Source organism: Neomonachus schauinslandi, chromosome 7 (assembly GCF_002201575.2).
Source record: "Neomonachus schauinslandi chromosome 7, ASM220157v2, whole genome shotgun sequence".
NCBI classification, from domain to species: Eukaryota; Metazoa; Chordata; class Mammalia; order Carnivora; family Phocidae; genus Neomonachus; species Neomonachus schauinslandi.
The window spans coordinates 150,480,651-150,505,707 of record NC_058409.1 but is presented as its reverse complement, the minus strand read 5'-3'; the positions used below and the strand labels follow the sequence as shown (position 1 = coordinate 150,505,707).

At 57.6% G+C, this 25,057-nt stretch overlaps 1 protein-coding gene across 2 annotated transcripts in view; it reads right to left on the bottom strand.

The window, feature by feature from the left end:
* The window catches only part of SLC9A3 (solute carrier family 9 member A3), a 42,173-nt gene extending 17,664 nt beyond the window's left edge, over window positions 1–24,509 (bottom strand). For both annotated transcript variants that reach the window (XM_021687111.1, XM_021687112.1), the window contains exon 1: window positions 24,296–24,509. In XM_021687111.1, coding sequence (XP_021542786.1) covers window positions 24,296–24,509 — 214 coding nt within the window. The remainder of the gene's footprint in view (window positions 1–24,295) is intronic.
* Window positions 24,510–25,057: the final 548 nt, after the last annotated feature.

The following is a 25,057-nucleotide window of genomic DNA, read 5'->3' as shown; positions in this document are numbered from 1 at the left end:
TGCATCCTAACAGCCCCCAGCGAGGTGCTGTCACACTCTGACACCGTATGGGTCCCCTCCAGCTGGAGACCCCTGCTCATCTGTTAATGTCCAGAGACAGCTGGCTGTATAATTCCCTCTGTCCCAGTGGGTTTGGTGCCCAGGAGCTGTGTCAGCGAAGCCCCTGGTCCCTGCCCAGAGCCAGCTGTCCTGTCCCCTTGGCTCCAGCCTGCATCTCTGTCCTTGGCAGGGTTGTTGGCAGGGGTACCTTTCTCTGGGGTGGACGCATGCCCTCTCCTGCCCCCAGGACTCCCCACGAACCCCAGGCCAGGGGCGCTCCCTCTCCTGCCCACCACGCTGCTGGCCAGGCTGCACGAGGGGTCAAGCCTGTGACAAGCTCCTGGATGCTCTTCTTGCCTTTTCAAGGTTATGACATTGCCTCTTCAGGGACGGCCACCGAGCAGCAGGTACTGCTGTACACCATGCCCACGGGGCTGTGGGCCTTCTGAGGATGGAATCCACGGTGTGTCCTCATGAGCTCTGAGCATCACAGGTGGGGTCAGCCTTGGGGGCACACTAGAAAGCCCTAGAGCTGGCTTCAGGTCATGTTGCTGAGTAGTCTTTAGCCACAATCTCTCCCCAAATTAGAGATTCACACGGGATCCTGATTTAGTCAGTTTGCCGTCGGTGCCAAGGACCAGGCTTTTCTTTAACAGGAGGACACTGTGTGGACACCACAGGCTAGTCCTCAGGCATGTCCCTGCGCAGCAGCCCATTACCATAAAATCTTGTTAATTTGGGAAACGGGTGGATGAGGGACAAGCTGACTTCAGACCTAATGCTCCTGCTCTAAAGTAAGCCCTGAAAATCCACAGAAGAGGTAACCTGAGCTCTTGACTCACTGAGAGAGAAACCTAAGTGCACATACACAGTGCGGAGGACAGGAGTGTCAGTCCCAATCTTTGCCACCCCGATGTTGGACGCACCTTGTGCACCTTCTGGGGGGCTAGGAGGCATGTGCGTTTTAGCCCAGAGCTACTCTTGAGCTACAGATTAGGGTGGGATGTTGCTGTCCTTGTCCTGTGGGCTGAGAGCTTGGCAGTGGGCAGTGGGGGGAGCCCTCCTGGGACCCTTGTTCCGGGCTCTCAGCTGGCCCCACCTGGAGCTGTTCCTTCCAGGCTTTGCACATCGCTGCCCCCCAGCCCCATCAGGAGGGAGGGTGACAGTCTCGAGTGGCTGGGGTCCCTGGTTGATGGGAATTCTTCAAGAGCAAGTCCGGCCAGGGCGCCTGGGTGGCTCAGTTGGTTAAGCGACTGCCTTCGGCTCAGGTCATGATCCCGGGGTCCTGGGATCGAGTCCCGCATCGGGCTCCCTGCTCTGCGGGGAGCCTGCTTCTCCCTCTCCCATTCCCCCTGCTTGTGTTCCCTCTCTCGCTGTGTCTCTCTCTGTCAAATAAAAAAAAAAAATCTTTAAAAAAAAAAAAAAAAAAAAAGAGCAAGTCCGGCCAGCCAGAGACTGGTCAGGCCTGCGGGCGGCCCTCCCCATCACCCGTGACCCCTTCCAGATTGCAGCTGCATTGTAATGATCTAATTAAATGGAAGACTTGATTGATTCTAAGTGGCAATTTGCTGGTGGTTCAGCCATTAAGGGTATAATGGGCATTTTAGGAGCCCGTAAGCCGAGTTCCTGCTGGAGGTGCCCTGTGGCATCTGGTTTCTGTCGCTGGCCGGAAACCTGGATGGACACAGGGAGGAATGTGGCTCCCAGTTGGGGCGAGTCACTGCGGGCAGACCCTTCCTTCCCGCGGCGGCTGCACATCATCAAGTCATTATGAAAATCACCGACATGGGCGTGGAGGCCACGGATCTCCGTCCACAGCCCGAGACCCAGCCTCGGTTGCAACCCCGCTGGACAGCCTGGGCCTCTGGGAGGCGGGGAGGGTGGGAGGGCAGGCTCCCCACCACTGGCCCCATCACCAGAACACCCAGTACCTCGGTCCACGGCTGTGTGCTCAGGTGGGCTTGGCCACCAAGACTGCAGTGGTGGGTGGGAAGATCCCAATTCCCTCCCAACCCTAGTTTGCTTTACTCCAGAGACAGAAGGACCCAGCAAAGGCAAACCTGAGCAGTAACCCAGAGCACCTCCTCGGGACCCACACCTCTGGGGCCTCCACATCTGGCCTGTCCCCGAGCCTGAGCCGCAAACACAGAGAAAGGCCACGTGCCATCAGGGTGGCTGTGACCTTGGGAAGCAATTAGGTGGTGCAACCTTCCACATCAAAATTCCTCTGCATTTGCTGGGGAGAAGCCAAACCCTGCAGGCTGGAAGGACAGAGAATGTCTGAGCCTTTGAGGAGCCGCTGGCTTTTCCTGTGTGCCTCGCCGAAGGAGAGGGTAGCCAGGGGCCCAGCACGCACACCAACCACGCTGTGTGGACCCCGGGCCCAGCTGGGGCAGAACAACAACGGGGACAAAGCTCTGCAGAAAGACAGCGGCTCCCACACCCTTGAGGAGCAGCATCTGACCGGTGTCAACTCCAGCTCAGCAAATGTTTGAGGTGCCTAATGCAAGCAGAGCACGTGGTGCACACTCCCAGGACGGACAAGACAGAGTGACAAGGACAGCAGAGGACAAAGCCGAAGTGCTACAAGAAAGTGCGGACCACGGGGTGGGCGGGGGGGTGAGGTGGGGTCCTGGGCTCCCCTGCCTGCTGGCCGGTACCTTCCAACAAGGACACGTTAATGAAGCGACTTCCAAACCCACAGGTAACTGATTGCTGAGGCAGGGAGAGTTACAGCTAATTAAGCACAGACACCCGGCTGAGGATGGTAACGACGAGGGAACACACACTTTTAGTTGTAATTACAAACCCTCGGACTGGTGTGAAAGGTCAGGAGGTGCCAGCCTGCCAGCCAGTCATTTCCGGAGTAGGTCTGGACGAACTGGGTGACGGGGGCTTGGGAAGGTCATTGCTGATGGGTGCCACGCCCCCTCGGGACGCAGCTGGGCACGCGGGGTCAGGCCCTATGTGGCCACTGCCTCCAAGGATCTCTCAACAAAATTCAGCTGAGTCCACGCAAATGCAACAGTACAGTAAATCCTTTGGTTTTATTTTAACATGTACGGACCTTGGTGAATAAACGCTGCTTGATGGAGTAACCAGACCAAGCAGTGGACACCTTCCCAGAGAAACAATGGGAAACACTTGGGCACACACAGGGGACCCACTTCACTTAGTAGGATGAGCAGGTCAAGGTTGGACCTGAAATGTCCACACAGGTCCACAGACATACGGACACACACGGACATACACGGACGCATACACAGAGACAGACAGACACACGCACACACACGTGGGTCCCCAGCACTGACTAACTCTCCAGACAAGTGTGGGGTTCCTCCAGCATTTTCCCAGAATAGGGCTGCCTCTGAGCCCCCTCCCCACCATCCATGAGGAGAGGAGAAGACCCCCTCACTCTGATCTCCACGCCACCTCACGAGGCACCAAGGTAGGAGTTATACTAAATGTATCCGCTGCCAAGCGCAGGGCAGGAGGTAAAGATATTTATAGTGTCCTCAAATATTACCTAGCTGACCCCACACCCCCTGCCTGCAAGGATGTTGCAGATGAGTGCTCAGAGTGATAGATGAGCCAGCCTGGCCTCTCCCCGGGGCAGGCCTCCTTCTGGGACCCTGAGCAGAGCTTCTGCTCACAAACCACAAAACACTTTAAACATTGCAGGCTTATAAAACTCAAGCAAACTTTGTCAACTTTTTAATTAAAAAAATGAAAAGTGTTAATAGCTTCCTAGGAAGCGTCAGATTCTTCAATTCTGAGCCATCGTGCACAACAGAAGTGAGGACAGAAGGAAGCCTGGGCCCCAGCCAGCTTCAAGCACTGGAGAGAGACCCAGAGCAGCATTTTGATTTAAAACAAAAGCCTCGGGGCGCCTGGGTGGCTCAGATGGTTAGGCGTCTGCCTTCGGCTCAGGTCATGATCCCAGGGTCCTGGGATCGAGCCCCGCGTCGGGCTCCCTGCTCAGCGGGAAGCCTGCTTCTCCCTCTCCCACTCCCCCTGCTTGTGTTCCCTCTCTCACTGTGTATCTCTCTGTCAAATAAATAAATAAAATCTTTAAAAATAAATAAATAAATAAAAATAAAATAAAATAAAACAAAAGCCTCATCCTGTGTTCAGAGGTGTCCACCCCAGAGGCTGTCCCTTGTAGAGCAGGCAAGGCAAGAACACCACACGGCAGGTGTTGATAATCTCACATATATTGTATACACTGGTAGTAATGAACAGTAAGTGTTGTCGAGTGGACCCGGGAATGAACATCCAGGCGGACAGCGCGTCAGAGCCGAGCAAGCACCAGCAGGCCACCCCACATCAGTGTCCTTCTCCCTGAGCACCCTCCCCTCCTCAACCCTCCTGTGCCAGGCTGCTTCTAAAGTGCTCCGAGTACAGAGGATCACATGCTTTAAGCTTTGCTTTCTTGTGATTTCACGTTTGGCTCTAACTTAATAAAGATTTTAGAGCAGGATCTATGACAATTATAACTTTGGGGCCGGACACTGGGGCGGGGGGGTAGGCACATAGCACCAAGTATCCCCGGGGAACAACCACCTAAACACAGTAGAGAGACGGAAAGAGACACTGGAGGGCTCTAGACCTTGAAGGAAGGGGAAGCAACAGGCCAGTGCCCTGTTTTCTTTTTTGTTTGTGTTTGTTTTTCTGACTTCCCTGTTCTTTATGGCTTTTTCCTGAGGACAGGCCCCAGCCAGGGTTGTGCGGAGCAGTAAAACTCAGATAGAAACCTGTAGTCTTACTGGATCGAGAAAGCGGAGGACAGGGGTGGGGACGGCCACAGCAGCTGGGCAGCATGAGGCCAAACCCCACGTTCTGTGCATGAACTCTTCCCAATTTCCTGGCTGACCCCTGAATTACACAGGAGAGAGACAGGTCCCAACCTCCCGTCACCACAGGGGAGACATCTTTGGAGTCCCAGTCCATTCCTGGTCAAACGGCAACGCAGCAACCACCACCACAAAATCAACGCTCTTCAGAGGAGCATAGCCGAATACAGAGTCTCTACAATGCATGAGCCACAGTATCCTGGGAACATCCCCAAATTACCAGGGAATATGAAGAACCAGGAAAATGGGACCCATATATCAATGGAGATCTCAAGATGATCCAGATGTTGGGTTTAGCAGACAAGGGTTTAAAAAGAGCTACTGTAACTACGCTCAAGGATGTTAAGGAAAATATGCTTGTAATGAATTAAAAAATAGCAAATCTCAGTAGCAGAAAAGAACAGGAGTTGGCAAATTTTTTCTGTAAGAGCCAGATAGCAAATTGTTTAGGCTTGTGGGCTATCCAGTCTGCTCAGCAGCAGCTCAGCTTTGCTGCCATATTGAAAGAACGGTCATAACATACAGTAACGGATGGACACAGCTGTGTTCCAAGAAAACTGTATCTACAGAAACATGTGGTCAGGGAACCTGGGGAGCTCAGTCGTTGGGCATCTGCCTTTGGCTCAAGTCATGGTCGCAGGGTCCTGGGATCGAACCCTGCATCGGGCTCCCTGCTTAGCAGGGAATCTGCTTCTTCCTCTCACACTCCCCCTGCTTGTGTTCCCTCTCTCACTATCTCCTCTCTCTGTCAAATAAATAAAATCTTAAAAAAAAAAAAAAAGAAACATGTGTCCAGCCCTTGGGCTATAGTCTGCTGACCCCCGAAATAGAAGAAATTTAAAAGAACCAAATGAAAATTCTAGAATTGAAGAGTTCAATATCTGAAATAAGAAATTCAACTGATAGGCTTAACTGTAGACAGAGATGAGAGAAGAGATTGTGAACTCAAAGTTACATTGGTGGAAATGGTCCCACCTAACAAAACAAAGATAAAAAAGATAAAAAGTGAGCAGAGCATCAGTGGCCAGTGGGACAGTGTTGAAAGGTCCAATATGTGTGTAAATGGAGTCCCAGAGGTGAGGAGAGGGAGGATGGGGGGAAAAAAATCTGAGAAAGTCATGGCCTCAAATGCCCCAATTTGGCGAAAGACATACATTCATAGATTTGAGAAGTCCTTCAGGCTTGGTTTCTATTTGATTTCCATTTCTATTGATCAGTCTTCAAGTGAACTTGGAACAGGTCTGAGAAGAACTGAGGGTTCAGGGCAAGAAGTGGGGGTGGGGGAGGGGCCTAGAAGCTGCTGGTCGGAGATGAGGTGGGGAGAGCCGGGGCAGGGGCTGGGGCCAGGCCAGGACCTCAGAGGCCAGAGGGCAGAGGCCTGAGCAGAGCCCCAGGGTTCAAGCTGGCTGTCCTGAGCGCGCGGCCCACCGGGCATGGCTGCGGAAGGAAGCTGGTGCTCGGCTCGCTGAGACCCTATGTAACAAAATAATTCCTTGAGCTCCAGCGGCGACAGGCACGGGAGCCAAAAGGGCAAAGGCACAGGGAAGGCGTCCACACCGGAATCACACGTGTCCCGGCGCCCTTCCTCTGCTCGGGATGTGGAAAGGGCCGCAGAATGGCATGGACTTCGTGACTCTGCTTTCACAGGAGGAGGGAAGAGGAGGCTAGACAGAGCAGAAAAGCCCTCTTCTTCAGAGTCTACCTTAATCTCGACCTGGCGGTTGGCTGGAGCTTTGGAGACTGACCCTAAGGAGCAAATCCACTGGAAAATCCACCGAAGCAAAGATACAAAGACACTTCACTCTGGGGTGTGGCCGGGGGCCATGAGGGGCCCTGGAAAGGCTACAGGGATTTTGTGAACAGATCCTCTGTAGGGGAGCAGGTTGAGATCTTAGTACCCTTTACACCTCCATGCGAAACTTCCAGTAAGGCCATTTCTCTGAGGACACCTTTTGTGCAGATAACGTGTGGGCGAGGTGCCCAGGTGCCGTAAAGCGAGCCCGTGCCCACTCCCGTGGCTGCCGTGGCCACACTATCAGGGCATTCCTAGCCCCGGCCCCGAAGCCAGGACTCTGTCATGGGCCGCTGCCCAGACACACAGCAGCAGGAAACGACGGGGTCTATTGACTTTTGATATTGACGCAGCACTGCAGGAGGACAAAGGGCTCCCCAAGGTGGGAAGACCACAGGACAGATGCCCGCCCGAGGGCCCAGCAAAGGCACCAGGTCTTGAGGAAAGCCGGACTGACGGATGTGGGCAGGTGGCGCAGCCGGGACACCCCTCGCGGGCGTGGCTCTTGTATCCCCCCCCATCATCTGCCCCCGATGCAGGAGGGTCGCTGGTGAGGGCACGGCCTGCTGGGTGGGCTGGCGTGAGGGGGAGGCCTTGGGGGCAGCGCCCGCGTGCCAGGCCCCCAGTGGAGCGGCGCCTCCACGGCTTCTGTTCATCAACAGAGACCTTAGCAAGCTATTATTATTTTATCCCTCTGAACTTGGTTTCCTCATGGTAAGATGATCATCAAGACCTTTCTGGGATGTTGTAAAATGAAAATCAGATTCTCCTAAGGAACATGGATTGAGTGCTTCTTCCCCAAGCCCGATGGAAAAAAAAAGGGGAGATGTCACTTATTTTCTGTATCATTTTAGTTTTCTGGTCGGGCCAACAGGAAGGAGGGATATGAAGGTAGTGGATGCGGACGCCCTGGGGTCCGCACTCCCCAGGCAGCCGTGGCATGTTGCTCCCGCACACGCGGGCCCGGGCCTGCTGCTGGGTTAAGGTTAGTGTCTCGGGCACGAACCCGTGGCTGAAGCACGGAAGCACAGATGCATGTGAGGACAGGCTGGGGGGCAAGCCTCGAGTGTTACCATCCGCACCCACGAAAGAAGGGTTGCACCCTTGATGAGAAAGTACGTCTAGAGATTTAAAAACCTCGTTTCAAACATGAGAGCAGAAGTACTCCGTGGAGGAGCTGAAAGATGAAGTTAAAGAGCTCTGTCAGAAGACAGAGGAAAAAGACACAGAAACCAAGCGCAGGAGGGAACCCCTAAAGGAAGGAGAACAAGGGCACAGGGACGTTCGGAAGGAGCGGCGGCTGCAAGCAGCATGAGCACACACATCCCCCAACTCGTGTTTCCGTGTTTCCCGGGATGGAATTCGATCTGCCCCAAAGCACACCATTAGGAGCGGCCGGGAGGAGGGGGGAAGGGAGGGAAGAGAGCCCATGCGAAGCATGGGGCAGGGGTTCACAGCCTCGACACCAACTCTGGAGGGACCCGGAGTGGCACCTCCCTCCTTGGAAGGGAGGTGACCTCCAGGTGCGCCCAGGGGCCGTCAGGCTGCTCACGATGCTTGGTTGTCACCTGCCTACTGCACAGCCAGTCCCCAAAAGGAACAGGGGAAAACCCACATTTGGTGGGGGATGAACCTGCCAAACAGAGGTGTTCCCGAGACAGAAGGCACGGGATTCAGGAGAGGAAGTGCCCGGTGTGGGGGAGGGGGCAGAGGGGGACTGATGCTGAGCTCCGCAGACACCATGAGCCTGGGAACTTGCTCACCTGCCCTGCGCAGCAGCCTGCTGGGAGTTTGGGGCAGAATCACTGAAATACATGGAAAACTATGTCAACAAAAACAGACAGTTACTAAACAAAGGTAAAACAAAAGGCTGTACTGGAAATGGAAAAATGGTGCCATGCTATCTCATGGCTATGGAGACAGTTCGTGTAGTCATAATGTACAGCACTGAAATTTGGGTGGGAAATGCCAGAACTTAGAAAGCATGCATGTGGGGGTGGGGCAGGCTTCCTGGGCCATCTCCTCTGGCCAGAGCCCCACAGCTGGTAAGTTCACATCATAACTCCTTCCCGCCCTGTGCACCCACATGTATGGTCCTGGACAAGAGAGCCCAACATATGTCAGCAAAGCCAGGAGTACAGTGTGAGCACGCTGGCCTCGCTGGGCAGGGAGGGGCAGGGGCAGGGCCGTTCCCAGACGATGTCCTCTGTGCAGAAAATCCCAATGAGTGATGACAGCAAGGCTGCCGGATATACAAAGTCAATCATTTTCCTATAAACCAACAATGAAGGCATGGAATTTAAAATTTAAAACGCAATGCCATTTATATCAGCACCAAAAAACAAAAAATTTTAAAAACCACCTTTGGTATGAATCTAACAAAATATGTACAGGACCTATATGAGGAAAATTTCTAAACCTGGATGAAGACTTCAAAGAAGACCTATATAAACGGACAGATATTCCACATGCATGGATAGGAAGACTCGACATGGTCAAGCGGCTAGTTCTTCCTGGCATGATCCGTGGATGCAGTGCAATCCCAGTTAAAAATTCCAGCCAGTTATTTTATCATATGGAGAGACAAAAAACCCAGAACAGCCAACACAGCATCGAAGGAGAACGAAGTCCAGGACTCACATTTCCCGACCTCAAGACTTGTGATCGAGTCAGCGTGGTGTTGGTGACAGAACAGACGAATAGAGGAGTGCGACAGAACAGAGTGTGCAGAAACAGACCCACAGAAGTACAGTCACTGATCTTTGACAAAGGAGCGAAGACCCTCTCTTCCACAAGGGGTGCTGGAACAGCTGCGCGTGCACATGCAGAAAATGGATCTAGACACAGACCATACAGCCTTCACGATAACGCACTCAACATGCATCACAGACCTCATCGTAAAATGCAAAGCTAGAAATCTCCTAGAAGATAGAGTAAGGGGAAACCTGGGTGACCCGGGTTTGGTGGTGACGTGTTAGATGCTCCACCAAAGGCACGATCCGTGAAAGAAGGAACAGAGAAATGGACCTCGCTAAACATGAAACCTTCTGCTCTCTGAAAGACAGTGACAGGAGAACGAGAAGAAAAGCCACAAACTGAGAGAAAATATTTGCAAAAGACATATCTGATAAAGGATCTGTAACCCAAATAGACGAAGAACTCAAATCTCAGTAAGAAAACAAACTACCCAATTGAAAAGTGGGCTAAAAATCTAAACAGACACTTCAGCAAAGAAGATATGCAGGTGGAAAGTTAGCATATGAAAAGATGCTCAATATCATACGTCATCAGGGAATTGCAAATTAAAAAAACAAGGTACTACTATACATCTATTGGAATGATTAAAACCCAAAACCCACCAATACCAATACCATGGTGGTGAGAATGCAAAACGGTGCCGCCACTTTGGAGGACAGCTCGGTGGTTTCCTACAAAACTAAACACACCCTTACCATATGACCCAACAACCACACTCCTTGGTATTTACACGAAGGAATTGAAACCTTATGTCCACACAAAACCTGCCAATGGACGCTTATAGCAGCTCTATTCATAATAGCCAGAACTTGGGAGCAACCAAGATGTCCTTCAGTGGGTGATGGAGAGACAGGCTCAGCTACATATAGACAGAATCACTCAGCACTAAAAGAAATGAGCTCTCAAAACAGGAAAAGACACGGATGAATCTTCAATGCATGTTGCTAAGTGAAAGAAGTCAATCTGAAAAGGCTACATTCTGGAATGCTCATACAGTAGGATTCCAACTCTATGACATTCTGGAAAAGGCAAAACTATGGAGGCAGTAAAAAGATCAGTGGTTGCCAGGGGACGGGGTGAGGGAGGGATAGGGTAGAGCAGGGAGGATTTTTAGGGCACTGAAAATACTCCGGATGGTACTATCATGTTCCATGTTTATGTTATACATTTGTCCAAACTAGTAGGATACACAACACCAAGAGTAAACCCACATGTAAACTATGTAAAATAATCATGTATCAATATTGGTTCATCAATTGCAACACATGTGTCACAGCAATGTTAAGAGGGAAACTGTAGGTGGGAGAGAGGGTGGGTATGGGGAACTCTGTGCTATCTGTTCACATATTTTGTAAATTTACCCCTTTACTAAAAATATTAAGTCTACTAATTTTTGAAAATCAGCATCACTGATGCTGTGGTAAATGTGCCTCTTTGGGGGGGGGGTGCGTTTGCACCGTGATGTGGCCTTAGGAGGCCAGGCCAGGGACAGAGGTGACAGCATTTTAAGGATAAGGAGTGGGAGGGGGGTAGGCCAGGAAACACGCTGGCTATTTGCCCTGAGGGAGAACCAGGTGTGAACATCCTGCAGTTTTATGCCAGCTGGTCTGTGGTCTGTTATGATTCTACTGCACTCACACGCTGCAAGGTTTCGGGAAAGTTTGTTCAGTTTCACCGTAAAGGGTGTTATTGTGAGTGTGGGTGTGAGCACGTGTGATTGTGAGCTGTGTGAGCAAGCACAAGTGGGTGTGAGTGTGAGCACACGTGATTGAGCTGTGTGACTAAGCATGTGTGGTGTGGGCATGAGAACATGTGACCGTGAGTTGTGTGAGCAAGCAGGGGTGGGTGTGAGTGTGAGCATGCGTGACCGTTAGCTGTGTGAGTAAGCATGTGTGGGTGTGGGTGTGAGCACAAGTGACTGTGAGTTGTGTGAGCAAGCACGTGTGGGTGTGGGCGTGAGCATGTGTGACCGTGAGTTGTGTGAGCAAGCAAGTGTGGGTGTGAGCACGCGTGATTGTGAGCCGTGTGGGTGTGTGAGCACGCGTGACTCTTAGCTGTGTGAGTAAGCATGTGTGGGTGGGTGTGAGCACGGGTGATTGTGAGCTGTTTGGGTGTGAGCGTAAGCACGCGTGACCGTGAGTTGTGTGAGCAAGCATGTGTGGGTGTGAGCATGAGCACGTGTGACCATGAGCTGTGTAAGCATGTGTGGGTGTGAGCACGGGTGATTGTGAGCTGTGTGAGCAAGCACGAGTGGGCGTGGGTGTGCGTGTGGGTGGGCAAGGGCAGCAGCGTCTCAGGAACCAGCGGCTAGCCGGTGCCGTGTGTTGCCCACGTGGCCGTGCGCTTCGGGTCACACGTGCTCGTGGGAGGCGCCCAGCTCGGTGGGGGACTGCAGGCTCCTTTGCAAGGGGTCAGGCGAGAGCCTCTCTGAGGGAGAAGTGTGCATGCAGCACAACAGCCACGTGCCCCTGCCGGGACCTGGGTGTCGGACCCCGCGCATGCTGCAGGACCCTGGGTGCGCCACCCGTCCCCCCCAGAGTCCCCCCACTGGGACGGAGGCCCCCCAGAAACAGCCTGACATGTGTCCGTCCCAGGACAGGAGCTCCGTGGGAGGTGACAAGGTCTCCGTGGATGCTTGACCCACATGCCCTCAGCAGGGCAGGCACCTGCCTCCATCTTGGCACCCACGTACATCCTCCGCAGGCCCCGGTGCGGCCGGTCCTTGCGGCTCTGATGGGCAGGAGAGTCGGCTCCAGGTCAGGCTGCCTGAGGAGCCCGGACCCTCCCCTTCTCCCTCTGACGAAGGCACAGAGCACATTACCAGGAACGAGGACCTTGTTTCTGGAAAAGCAGACAATTCATCTTAACTTCCCACAGTTAGGCACTGGGGCCTGGCTCCGTGGATTTAGGCTGAAAACAGCTAACTGTGGCCCCGTGGGCTGGTGCAGGTGGCCGGGCTGCAGTGTGAGGGCCAGCTCCACGCAGGCACCCGCTCCCAGGACAGCTGGCCCCCCTCCTGCTCCTCTCCTGGGAACGGACACGACCATGCAGAGATTCTGCTTGGCTCCGTGCGGGCCACAGGACGGGAGCGCGGCTCAGGGCTGCAAGGACAAGGGTGTGCTCAGCAGCACGTCGGCACCTGGCTCGGGATGGCGCTCCGCTCTGTAGCGAGAGACTGACCTCCCCAGCCACGTCCAGCTCCCTGACACTTGAACTAACCTTCAGATCATGAGAAAACCAGGATTCTCAGCAGAAACGGAGGGAGGGACGTCAGGGTCACGTGCCCCTGAGGGCAAGGTGGGGGCCTCGGGGGAGGGGGAGGTGCAAAGACACTTCCCTAGTCTCCACCACCTGCACCACCGCAGAATGCCCCTGTGGGGGTGGGGGTGGGGGTGCGAAGAGGGTCTCAGAGCCCGGGCATGGGGGTCAGCTTTCCCGACCCCGAACTGGTGGTCAGGGGTTGCAGCAGCTTCACTGGTCTGGCAAGAAGAGCCCGTCCTCGTCCTTGGGCGGCTGGCCACATGTGCCCAGCCTGCCTTTGCCGCTGCCTCCCGTGGGGGGACCTCAGGTGAGCCAAAGCAGGTGTTGGGCCACGACATGCTCCTCTCAGGCTGCGGGGACCCAAATCCAGGTGCAGGGCAAGGCTGATGCTGGCCGGGGGCTGAGGGCACCTCAGCCATCGGAATGTTCTCGGCATTACTGAGTTAATGAGTAAAGGGTTTTGACAACAGAGGCTATATTCTCAACACCAGGGGCCTTCTCAGAAACTTAAAACTGCCTTCCTTCTCCAGTTTATCCCCAGCAAGGTAAGCTCTACAGGGGAAGGTGCAAGGGGAAGGGCTGAGCTTAGACCTGCCACACACCAGCAGAGGGTGACAGTGCCCTGGCGACACACACACCCGAGCCCTGCTCTCTTCGCTCACTGTATTTTTTAAATGGTGGTCGGAGGAGCCCCACCCCAATCCTAGCATCGCTGTGCTGGAGACGACGAGAAACACCAGCCCTGGGGCAGGAAGGAAGAAAAGGCCAACCAGTGGCCAAGGTTTGAGGCACACTTGTGCGGGGCCAACAGCCAGTCACGGGGTGGTCGTCCTAGGCCTGGCCAAGTCCACAAGACGCCCCCTCTAGCTGAGGACTCAGTGGGTAAAAGCCAGCACCCACCAGGACGAGGCCGCAGAACCATTCCACCCCAAGGACAGGTGAGGACCCGGAGTCTGCGGGTAGCTGGCGTGTGTGCCGAATGCCTCTCTCACTGGGCACCCCAGAGCTGGGTGGGGGTCCTGGCTCCTCACCCTCTGCCTTTGATACAGGTGTCTGCAGCTGCTGTCTGACTGTCTGGGCATTGTGGTTTTTACACAACTATTGTTGGCTGACCTGTTATTGTGACCGGGCACCATGCAGGGTCATCACCGTGTCCACGGGACATCCATCGGGCACCTTTTAAGCAACCTTCATGCATTTGTGCACCTGCTTATGTCCACCCTTGCGGCCACATCCGAGGGAGATGTGGATGCAGGCCATGTCCCTGCTGAGGAGGCCAGGGCATTGGAGGGGAGAGTAGCTAGCCCACAGCAAGGCCACCACACATCCCTCAGATGCAGCGACGGACCAGGCAGGAGCCCCAGTGCGGGAGGCCCTGGAGTTGCATGTGGCTGTGTGACATGGCCAGCTTCCAGAAGCCTGGCTGGGCCGTGGCTGCTCAGGGATGGTGAGCATCGCTTCCCTTCTGCTTCCCACCCCGACATCCTCAGGCGTGGTTCCTGACCCCAGCCTCACCCCCAGAGGCTCTGATTCAAGTTGTCTGGAGCCGGCCTTGGGGGGCTGAGCTGGACCGAGCACCGCTGGTCTCACCAGGCTCCTCAGCTGCCTGAGAGAAACTGAGGCCAGAGACTCCCCCACTCTAGGCTACACAGACGGCTGATCCCCATCCGGATCCTCAGCTGAAGGAGCAGGAGGAAGGCATGAAGGCTCTGCCGCCACAGGACGTGGAGAAGGGCAGCGGTCCCCCAAGCACACTCTTGGCACGCTCTGTCACGGGCATGACCCCAGCCACCTTCTGGGGACTTGGCCTCTGAGTTGGCCTCTGTGCAGAGAGGGGCTGTGGCTGCCCAGCCCTGCGATTGAGCACACCTATTCCCGGGCCTGCTCTGGGGGCCTGCTGGCTTCTCGAGCTGGAAAGGCCTCTGCGGCCCCACGACACAGCTCTCGGTGGGTGCCCTCCACTGGGACGGCCAGGGGGTGGCTTCGGCTCCCTCCCACACCCCCTTCCTCAGCCCACTCCCCTGGGAGCCCAGCTGCCCTGTGGGGGTTGGGCAGGGAGCCTCCCTTGAGACTCTGTGCCCAGGGCTTGACAGCCAGTGTGGAGACACTCCCTTGGACCATGAGTGTGGGGGGTGACCATAACTCGGCCATTCGCCCAATGTCCCCTGAGCACCTGCCGGGTTGTCCACTCCTCCCTGAACCTCCGTAGGGAGTGTTGGTGCTACGGAGGCTCACAGGGCACCTCACGACCCCAGGAAGCAGCAGGCCTTGAGACCATAGCCATGTGGGGAATAGATTTCAGATCTTCAGCCACAGGCTGCAAAACCCTCATACCTCAGATGGAGCCCTCACACGGGGCAGTGCACACACGTGCACCTGCACGTGGACATGAGGCGCAATGTGCACCTGGCGTCCCCCTCCTGCAGCGCTGTCTTGTTCGGGTCCATGTCTAGCTAGTGGGCTGAAGGTGACCTGCACTGAGCAACCAGCATGTGAGGGCTAAGGGGGACCAAGGTCCACGGCACCCCAACAGCCAGGGCTTGTTAAATCCCCGAAGAGACAGAACCCCTGGGAGCTGGTGGTCTTCCACCTTCTGTGTTGTTCCACAAGCTGTCAGAAACAAGTATTTCCAACTTCCAATTTTGCCTTTGCAAGAAGAAACCCTTCCCCAGCTGAGAATTCACAAGCAGTTGGACTTTAGCATGATAGCTCGGCAGGTGGTAAATTCACTGAGGCTTCCTGATTCACCCAGGAAAGGGAGAAACAGGACCCAGCCCTCCCCCACGTAGCCCTGCACCCTTCCTCCCCGAGCACTGGGCGGTCCCTGCCCCCAGAGGCTGGTGGTCCCGGCGGGGGCTCGCTGGATGCCTCCCAGAGCTGACACACCTGTGCCGGGAGCAGAGCGTTCCACTGGGTGAGGGGAACCTGGGAAGTGACTTGGCTCAACCCCCACCCGAACAGTCCACACCTGCCAGCAGGCCCCCAGCCTCCATCGTCAGCCCTAGCCACCTGCCATTGCAGCCCGGTGGCCCTGAGCCCCACGGGGGCCTCCTGGGCTGGTGCCTCCCCGTGGACCACCTCCCCCCAGCCCCTCACTCTGGCTGCCCCCCTCCCTCCCTGTGTGGCTCATCTCAACTGTGCCCCAGATGGGAAGCCTACACCCCGGCCACAGTCTGACTCCTCAGCCTGGACTCTGACCCTTTGTGTCCAGCAAACCATGGGGCTCTCAATTCCTTCTAGAACTGATGAATGAACACTTGGGTTGTAGGTGTGGACTTGAGACACAGCCAGCTCCATGGGAAGGCCAGTGTGAGGCCAAGGTCCAGGCCGGACCCCTGACCCAACTGGGGCATCTTGCATGACCTAGAGAGTGACCAGCACAAACACCCATGGCCACCCTAGCAGGCGGTGTGTGGCAGGCAGGGCAGGGCCAGCAGGGCGGCGGCTCCAGGCGGGGGCAGCACAATGTGCACTCAGCCTCATTTGTTGTTCACTACAGTACATGACGCCATGTATCCTGCAGCATGATCTCATCTGTCTGCCCGCCCCCCGGAACCTGCATTTGTCCCGTGGCACCTGCATCCCGTGGCACCTGCACTTGTCCCGTGGCACTTGCATCCCGTGGCCCAGAGCAGCATTCGGCGCTGGGTGGCACTGATGTTTGTGAAGTGAGCACTGAACTGGGGAGCACTCCCCCAGCAGCCAGAGAGGTAGCTGCTAAAACTCAAGCGCTTGGAGACCGCATTCAGTAAATCAGTCATGCCCCCAACAGTGGTCCCTGCACTGATGGTATTGACCTGCCTGGGACCCAAGTTCCAGGCTCAGCACAGGAGCGTGTGAGCCGGCAGCCATGCGGGTAGGCGCCCAAGTCCCTGGAGCCGGCGCATTGGGACCCGGGGGATTTGTGGTGTCCTGTTCCAGAAGGCATGGCTGGGGACGAATTGGCAGCAGATTCTGGCTGGTGGTGGAGCGTGCTTTGAGCCAGGCCTGGCGGGGGTGAGCACAGCTTCTCCTGGGGACCCAGCCCGTCCAGGTGAGCGCTGCGTGGGTGAGGTGCTCCCCACCCTCAGCCCGACACACCCTGGGTGCTCTGGGCAGATGCTGGCCCTGCTTGTCCCGGTCTGCCCCCCGTGAAGGGTGTTGTCTGTGGGTGCGGCGCTCCCAGGAGGCTGTGTGGCAGTCGGGGAAAGAATTCAGGTAAGGAGTCTCTTCCCAGGCCCAGAGCCTACATGGTCTGGATGAAGCTTACAGATGGAGGAGAAGCAGGCCTTCAGGGCTGTGCTCAGGCTCCCACCCACCCATCCATGCAGCTCGGCAAGAGCAGCGCGGGCAGGCCGGGTGCCAGGCACGGAGGGCACGGCACAAACCAGACACAGCCCTGCCTTCACTGACCTCGGGTCCTCGGGAGCGGGGGTGGGCTTGCAAGACGGGGTGGAGTCTGGGGAAAGCCACACAGGGCAAGGCCACGCCAGCGTGGGTGGGAGCCCACCATGCACCCACGGGGCCGTCCTGCTTCCCTGTCCTGACTGCCCTTGGGCCTCTGTTGCCCCACCGGCCCCTCTGCCGCCTCCCCCCTCACTAATGGTGTACCTGCCCCCCAGCCCAGAGGCCCTTGGCGCTCACCATCCCCCAGTCCCATAGGCTCTGCAGGCAGGGCTGGGGTGGGGAGGGGCCAGGGCAGCACCTAGGCTCACTCAGCACCCCTTCTCCGCCGGCCTGAGCAGAGAGAGGAGACAGAAGACAAAGGTATGAAGGAGAGATAGGGAAGGGGGTGGGACATAAGTAAGGTCAGGAAGGAGGGCTGGAAGGCAGGGTAGGAGCGAAGGTGCAGGCACAGGATGGGGGCAGAGAGCCGCCCAGTGAAGCACCCAAGCGGCCCCAGAGGTCTCGTTGGTGCAGAGAATAGGGACCCCAGCTGTGCTCCCATGGCCCAAGCAGGAAACCACCCAGTCCGGGCTCCGCAGTGCAGACAGGTTGGGTCAGCAGGCTCTGCTCAAGCCAAGCACCCAAGACCTGGAGACTCAGACCCAGTGCCTGAGAGCGGCCAGCAGATGGACTTGGAGCCGGGGGCCCTGTGCTCCTGGAAAGAGGCCCGTCCCGGGACCCAGCCAGCCAGAGCCAAGGAGCCCTTCTCTGAGGGAAGCCGTGAGCACATGCCAAGGCAGGGCAGGGGACGGACAGTGGCAGAGAGACCTTGGTCAGTCCCATCCCTCGTTGCCTGAGTGCCACCCCCACCCCCCAGTGTACAGCTCCAGGTAAAACTCGCTGCCAGATGGGCTTCGGACACTGGGGGAAATGCATAGATGGGAACCCTAACTTCAGACACACCCAAGTTTCAGACCCCAGCTCAGGGACCTGGCAGGTGTGGCAGGAAATCTTTCCTCCAACCCATAGGGACACAGAGGAAACCACAGCTCCTTCCTCGAGGGGCAAGAATGGGGAAGGGGGGTGTCCTGACACATCTGCCAAGAAATAAAGTGTGGGGCTGAATGCAGGCCAGGTCAGGAAGGCACAGAGACAGGTCTCAGGCGACCGCGGTCACAGAGCACTGAGCATTCCCTGGAGAGGCTGACCTGGGTCCAGACCCTGCACTGGGGCTTGGAACCTTGGGAATAACACCAAGACTCTCTCCACTTACAGGAAGTTGGCCCAGGCAAAGCCTCCCCGGGGAGTCCCTTCCATGAGCAGGCAGGACTGGAGGCTATCAGCACATCCCAACCTTTGCCCCTCTTTCCTTGGGATATTTCCGTGTGATACCTGAGCTCCAAATGCCTATGGCTTGTTCACAGCCTGTGGCTAATTCCCCCATGGGCCTTCCCGAAAAGTGAGACTTTACACCTTCAGCATGGTAGAGGCTCTTGGAAGGGACCTTGGTTCTAGGCTTTGGATGATGGGTCTTAACTCCAGGCCCACTGACTGCATCTGTCCTGCCAGGACTGGGGGTCCACTAGGGCCCACTGACTCATCTACCCCTGGGAGGATGGGGCCTACTGGGGACTCCTGTTGCTCACACTGTCCTTCTAGGTCATCTTTTTCCAGATCTCCTCATGCATTCCTTCGAGGGGAGTAAGGGAAATTCAGTGGAAGCAGGCAGGAGAGCATGATGGAGAGTGCCCAGGAACCCACAGGAAAGAGCAGGACAAGGGTGAGGCTCAGCACTAGGGGCTCCTGGTCCTAGGACCAGAGCACATTAAGTCAAAACCAGAAGCTTCTGGTTGGGGTTAACCCAGGAGGTAAACACCACCCCATGGCTTCCCCCACAGCCTGGGAACGTGCCTGGGCCAGATGCCCAGCCCCCACGGCTGTACCTCAGAGAAATACACGGATTAGGTGGGGGTCCGGGTGCCCTGGGTAACACAGCGGAGGGTTGGGTGGAGTGCCAGGGATGTCCCAGGCCGTCGGTCCACGCGCCCCCCATCAAGGGCACAATCGCAATGATGGGAAGGGGCTTTGGAAGCAACAAGAATTGGGGCCCAGGAACACAGGGCCCGGAGGCTCGAGAGACTGGATTGATAAGCCAGCAGCGGCACGTCAAAGACACGATCCCAGGGCGGCACCCTGCCTGGAGCATAACTAGGGGAAGGCACTTCCCACGGAGGCACAGCGCGGGTCAGAGGCTCCGGACGCCGCACACCTGGCCCTGGGGACCCCCCGGGCGCTCTTCCCCTAAGACCAGGGGTGACAAGGGCTTGCAAAGCCCCAAGGGCACCGGGGGAGGCGACCAGGAAAGACCACCTCGCCACCACCCCCGAGCCCCCAGCCTTCCAAGCCAGAGGGCCCATCAGCCACTGGGGTCCTCCTGGGGTGTTTCCACCCGGTTTGAGTGGGTGGGGTGTGATCCCGGGCTGCCCCTTTCCCAAGAGAGGCCGTGGTGGAGAGAGCAGAGACGTTCAGGCTCAGAGAGTGAACCCACCACTTCCCAGCCGGCCCACGTCAGGGGCGCCCTCACCTCCAGCCCATCAGCGCCATGAGCCCACTTCCAAGACACGTCCCCAGACTGGGTGTCCTACCGGCTCACCCACACTGACACTGCCCCTCCCCCTGGCCTCTGCCACTGCAGCCCATTCTGTCCAGGGCTCTCCCTATGGCTCAGGCTTCCTCCTGGGCAGGATCTCGACCCCCCTCACCGCTCCCACCCTCTCAGGAGGCTCCTCCCCGATCCGACCCAGTGTCCACCTCTCACCCTGGACCTACTGGGATGTCAGCTGACAGCTGAGCCACGTCTGTCCCCTGGAATCCCCTACCTAATGCCTGGGAATAAAGAGACCCTGTCAACCTAGAACTACCCCTCCCCCAGAATCCCCTCTGGTGCCCCTCCTGTCCATTCTTTGCCCTACGACCAAGGTAATGGTCTAAGAGCCCAGGTCTGTTCAAGTCCCTCCCCTTTGTGCCACTCTGGGTAGAGATCAAAGTCCTCCAGGGTCTGTGGTTGCGCTGGTTCGGCCTCCTCTGGCTTCAACATTCTAACCTCCCTCTTCCCCCAGAAGTACTGTCCTATAATCCTGCCACCCCTGGAGCTCTGTCTCCAGAAGCTGCCTGGATCCCTACCCCCAGGAGGGCCCTTCACCCAGGGCTCCACAGCCTCACGACCTCTGCACGGCCAATGTGGGCCACTGAGCCTGGTGCTGGCCCAGCCTTTGGTCCCCAAGGAGGGTCTGAGGAGAGAGAACACAATTAAGAGGAGAAAGCCCAGCCTGGCCCAAGGCCCAAAGGGACCCTGGTGCGGGAAGCTGCAGATTCAGGAATCCCCAAGGGCCCAGAGGAAGGAACTATACCCCCACTCGGGGACAGAGACTATCCCACTGCAGGAGGGCCCTCAACTTCTCCGGTCCAGCAGGCTCCACCTGTGGGTGGGCTCCCTGGCCTTCTGAATTTCCTAAAGATACAGTAACAGGCAGGGGGCCCCTGGAGTCCCAAATGCTTACAATAAGTCCTTTGCTGAGCCCCAGGCATGGGGTCTTAGGGGTTGGGGTCCAGGGGCTCAGCAGCCACTCCTATTTCTCATCCGTGCAAAAGTGCTGCTTCCAGTGGTGAGCCCAGACTCCTGGGCCAACTTGCTGGTGGCCATGACCCTGCCCTCTGGTCTTTCTCTGTCCCAAGCTGCTTGAGGTGGGAAGCTGCTTCAACACATTTGTCTGAGGGTCCACGGCAGGTTATACGTGGCTGGAAGAAATCTGACCTCTGCAGCGCAAGGTGGGATGTGGACTAAAATGAGCACTTGAAGCCGCTGGTAAGACATTTGGCAAGTGCTTGGAAATGCATAGAAACCTGCTTTTCTTCTGTTTCTGTGCCTTGAAAGCAAAATAGCCTGACCATTTTATTTTATTTTTTTATTTATTTTTTTAAATTTATTTATTTGACAGAGAGAGACACAGCGAGAGAGGGAACACAAGCAGGGGGAGTGGGAGAGGGAGAAGCAGGCTTCCCACGGAGCAGGGAGCCCGATGCGGGACTCGATCCCAGGACCGTGGGATCATGACCTGAGCTGAAGGCAGTCACTTAACCAACTGAGCCACCCAGGCGCCCCTAGCCTGACCATTTTAAAAGATGAAAGGGGCCAAAGAGGTTCAGGAGCATGAACCCTGGACTGTGGGGTCAAGAAGGAAGAACACCAGGATCCATGCCTTCCCCTCATGTATGCACAGACCGGACACACCGCCACGCGGCCTCCAGGCTGCACCCAGATACAGGTGAAGGTGTGTGGGGGAGTGCTTTGTGGGGGCTTGTGAGAAGGGGCGCTAGGGTTCGCTGCACAGGGAGGGGTCTGGGAGCCAGGTCTGTGGGGCAGGAAGGGGGGGGGGAGCCACATGGCAGAGGGTTTCCTACCTTCAGGCAGGGCGGTGGGCTAGGCATTGGGGAACCCCTGGGGTGTAACCCTGACCTGTTAGATCTCTGCTTGTCACTGTGGAGAACAATGGATCCTGGGGGGGGGGGAGGGGGGGGGCCCCAGGTCACTGGGTCTGGTCAGGAGTGCAGGTAGACCACGGAGATGAGGTGAGTGCTTTGTTGCAACTCTTGGTTTGTGGGGCTGAACAGGAGTAGGGGGGTCTGGCTTGTTTGCTAAGGTTTGGTTTGGTTTTTAAGGTCTGGAAGGCTGAGAGACGGCAGGGGGTGGGGTCCCAAGGTGGATGGAGGAGGGACAGCTGAGGGGCGATGGGGAGAGGGCCAGAGTGGAAGGGGGTGGGGGGCTGCAGAGGAAATGGCAGAGGTAGGTGTCACCTGAGGCCCATACTGAGCCACCAGGAGAACCTTGGGGACCTGGGCAGGGTCAGTGCAGCAGATTGCAGGGTCTGGGAGTGAAGTGGTGAGCGCGAGGGAGGGACAGGGAGGGGGAGGCTGGGAGTGGGGCTGGGTGTGGGGAGAGTCCTGACTTACTTTTTCAGATGGGGAGAGTGAGTCTCTCTGAGGTGCTGCCTGTTCCCTCGTGAGACCACAATGCCATCACAGTGGGAACCTCCAAATATAGGAGAGTCAGGGCAGGGCTCAGCCCAGAGCAGGAGGGCTCTGCAGGTGCGGCTGTGTCAGCCCCATGGGTCTTCCCTTAGGGTCCTTGCCATGTTGCCCTGAGAACCCCCCAAAGTCTCCACCAAGGCTTGACTCTTGCCCCTTCAAGGGGAGTCAGTAATCCCAGATGACAGCAATGGAATGCGGATATACAGCGAGCCTTTTTAAATAAGTGTGGGTAAGAAAACGGATTCTGGGCTTGCCCTGACCAGGACACAGAGCTGGCGGAGCGGGTGGCCACCCCACCCTGGAGAAGGCGCCCTCAGGACAAGTCCGAGGTGTTGCAGGGACATGGCTCTTCCTGGGTGAACAACACACTCTGGGGCCAGGCAGACACTCAGGTCAGTGCACCAGCCTTTCCGCAGTCTCTCCGCTGAGGTCCTACTGACCAGAGGGAGCACTGGTGGCTGTCACCGGAACTTCAGATGCCAGGCTCCATGTCTGGATGCCGGGGCGGGACTAGGAGAGGCCCCAGCTCGCAAAGAAAGCACACATCTGCTTTACAAGAGAAGGGTGCTCCATGTCCTAGGTGTGGACCCCCAGAGTGTCACGGGTTCACCCTGCACCAATCACTCTTATGGTGGTTTCACAAGAGAGAGAAGGTGGCAGAGGACAAGAGCCCCGCCCCCCACCAGGAACGGGTCACTCCAGTGTGGGTATCAGGACAGGGCTCTCAGAGCCCCAGGTTGGGGCTGGACCTGTCCGGGGGAAAGTGTCAGCCATTCCGCCATGGCAGACGTGTTCGGAAGAGACACAACATGAGACTTCACATGGGTGCTGGAGTTTTACCCCTGGTATCACGAAACCCCAGAAAACTGAGTGCGGACAGAGTGAGCATGAGACCAAACAGCCAGCTGGGGCCAGGGACAGACATGAAGAGCCGTCTGAGGAAAGAGGAGGAGGCAGAGGGATGGCGAGTGCCTTCAACAACCAGAAAGCAGAAATGAGAGGGACCTCCAGGGAGGCAGGACACAGAGCAGGACAGAGAGCAGGCGGTGCTGACCGGGACACAATGGATCCAAGCGCCACCAGCGCTCCAGGCACCCCAAACCCCAGGCCCCAAATTCTCTAGTAGGTTCTCCCCAGAGCCTGACCCTCTTGTCCTGCTGAACATGTCAGAGCCTAATGCCCCAGGAGGGGCCCTCGCCAATTTGAAGTGTCCCTCCCCATCCCCAAATCCCTGCCTCCTGCCCTTCCCTGGGGAGGGTGTCCTCAGACCCCCTCCTTCACCCTCCCCCCAGGCTCCACCTGGTAAGTCACACAGGCCACCATCTCTCCACCACCTCTGGAAGACCCTCCGTGGTGGACCAACATGTTGAAACTCCGGTCCTCATACGCTCTTAGGAAGGCTGACCTTCCCATCACCTTGCCCGGGAGTTACCTGCGGTTCCCACTTGCTGGCTCACTGGAGCAAGTTAAGAGAAATCTGACAGACCAGGATTTTTTAAAAGAGAAACACTGTCAATGGAAAAATTGCTCCTATGAATAGGATTTTACTGAGTTGAGTCTTGAGTGGCACGGTGTTTCTTTCTGCGCTGAGAACCAAATATCCCTGCCGTGCTGATGGCAAGAACCTGCTCTTTCTCCCGACATGGAACAGCCCCCAAAGCCCGCAGACAGGACACCTGGCTGAGGGCGCCCCAGGGCAGGAGCAGCTCGCGACATCTGCAGGCCTGGGTGCAGCAGACGGGAGCCCCAGACTCGAAACCCAGGAGCCCGGCGCGCGCGGAGCTCCGGAGGCTGCGCCCGCCTGGCCAGGATCGCGTCACCCTCGGCGACCGGCACGGCCGCTCCGGGCCCGGCCAGGCTCGCAGTCCGCGCCTCGCTCTGCCTGCCGGCTCAGGCCGAAGGCCGGACTCCCGGGGGCTGGCAGCGGCGCTCCAAGGCCCGGCTGTGGGGCAGCTAGCGCCGGACGGGGAAGATCGCGGGCCCCGCGGAGACCCCGAGGAGGGCGGACGCGGGCGCGCCGCTCTGTACCCGGGGGCGCAGGCGGGGCCGCGCAGACCCCGCGAGCCGGGCGGGGGCAAGTGGAAGGAGAAGTCGCAGCGGGGCCATGACCTCGAGACCCATCGAGCCCCGGGCCTCTTACCGATCTTGGCCACGCTGGCCACGAGGATCCACAGCGCGATGATGTACGGGTCCCGGACATGGGACCATTTGAAGGTGACCACCTGGAAACCCTGGCTCTCTTCGTGCGCGCTGCCAGGCTCCTCGACGCCCCGCACCCGCGGCAGCACGCCCAGGGCCAGCAGCAGCGCCAGCAGCAACCCCCAGTCGGAGCCCCGGGCCCCGCGCCCCAACATCTCCGCCACGGCTCAGCGCCCTGTGCGGACGCTCATGGCGTGTGGGTGCTGCTGCGCTCGGCCGGCCGCGCTGCGCGGAGCTGTTGGACGTGCGGGACCCTCGGGGCTCGCGCCGGGCGGCGTGGAGCCCAGCGCACTCCGGGTGCGGGCGGCTGTCCCGGTCCCCGCTCGCCCGCGTGGCCTTTAATCCGGCAGCCCCCTCCCGCCCCGGGGCGGGGCTTTCCCGCCCCCGCTGCGCGCACGCGAGCGCGGACACCGCCGCACGCTCTCGGCACGCCCGCCCAGCCTGCACACGCCCACGCCGGGCCGACCGGTCGCCCTGACCTCACCTCCTCACGTCGGCGCTCGGTCCCCTCCATCTCCCTCCCCTACCGGCCCGCCGAGTGCTGGAGCCCGGGGCTGGAGGGCGCAGGCCGGGGCGGAGCGGGGGGGGGGGGGGGGGGGGGTGTTTCCGGGGGGCCCGCCGGCCGGCGCCCCCCCCCCCCCGCGGGGGGGGGGGCCCCGCCCGCGGGCCCCCCCGGGGCTGGCCGGGGGGGGGGGGGGGGGGG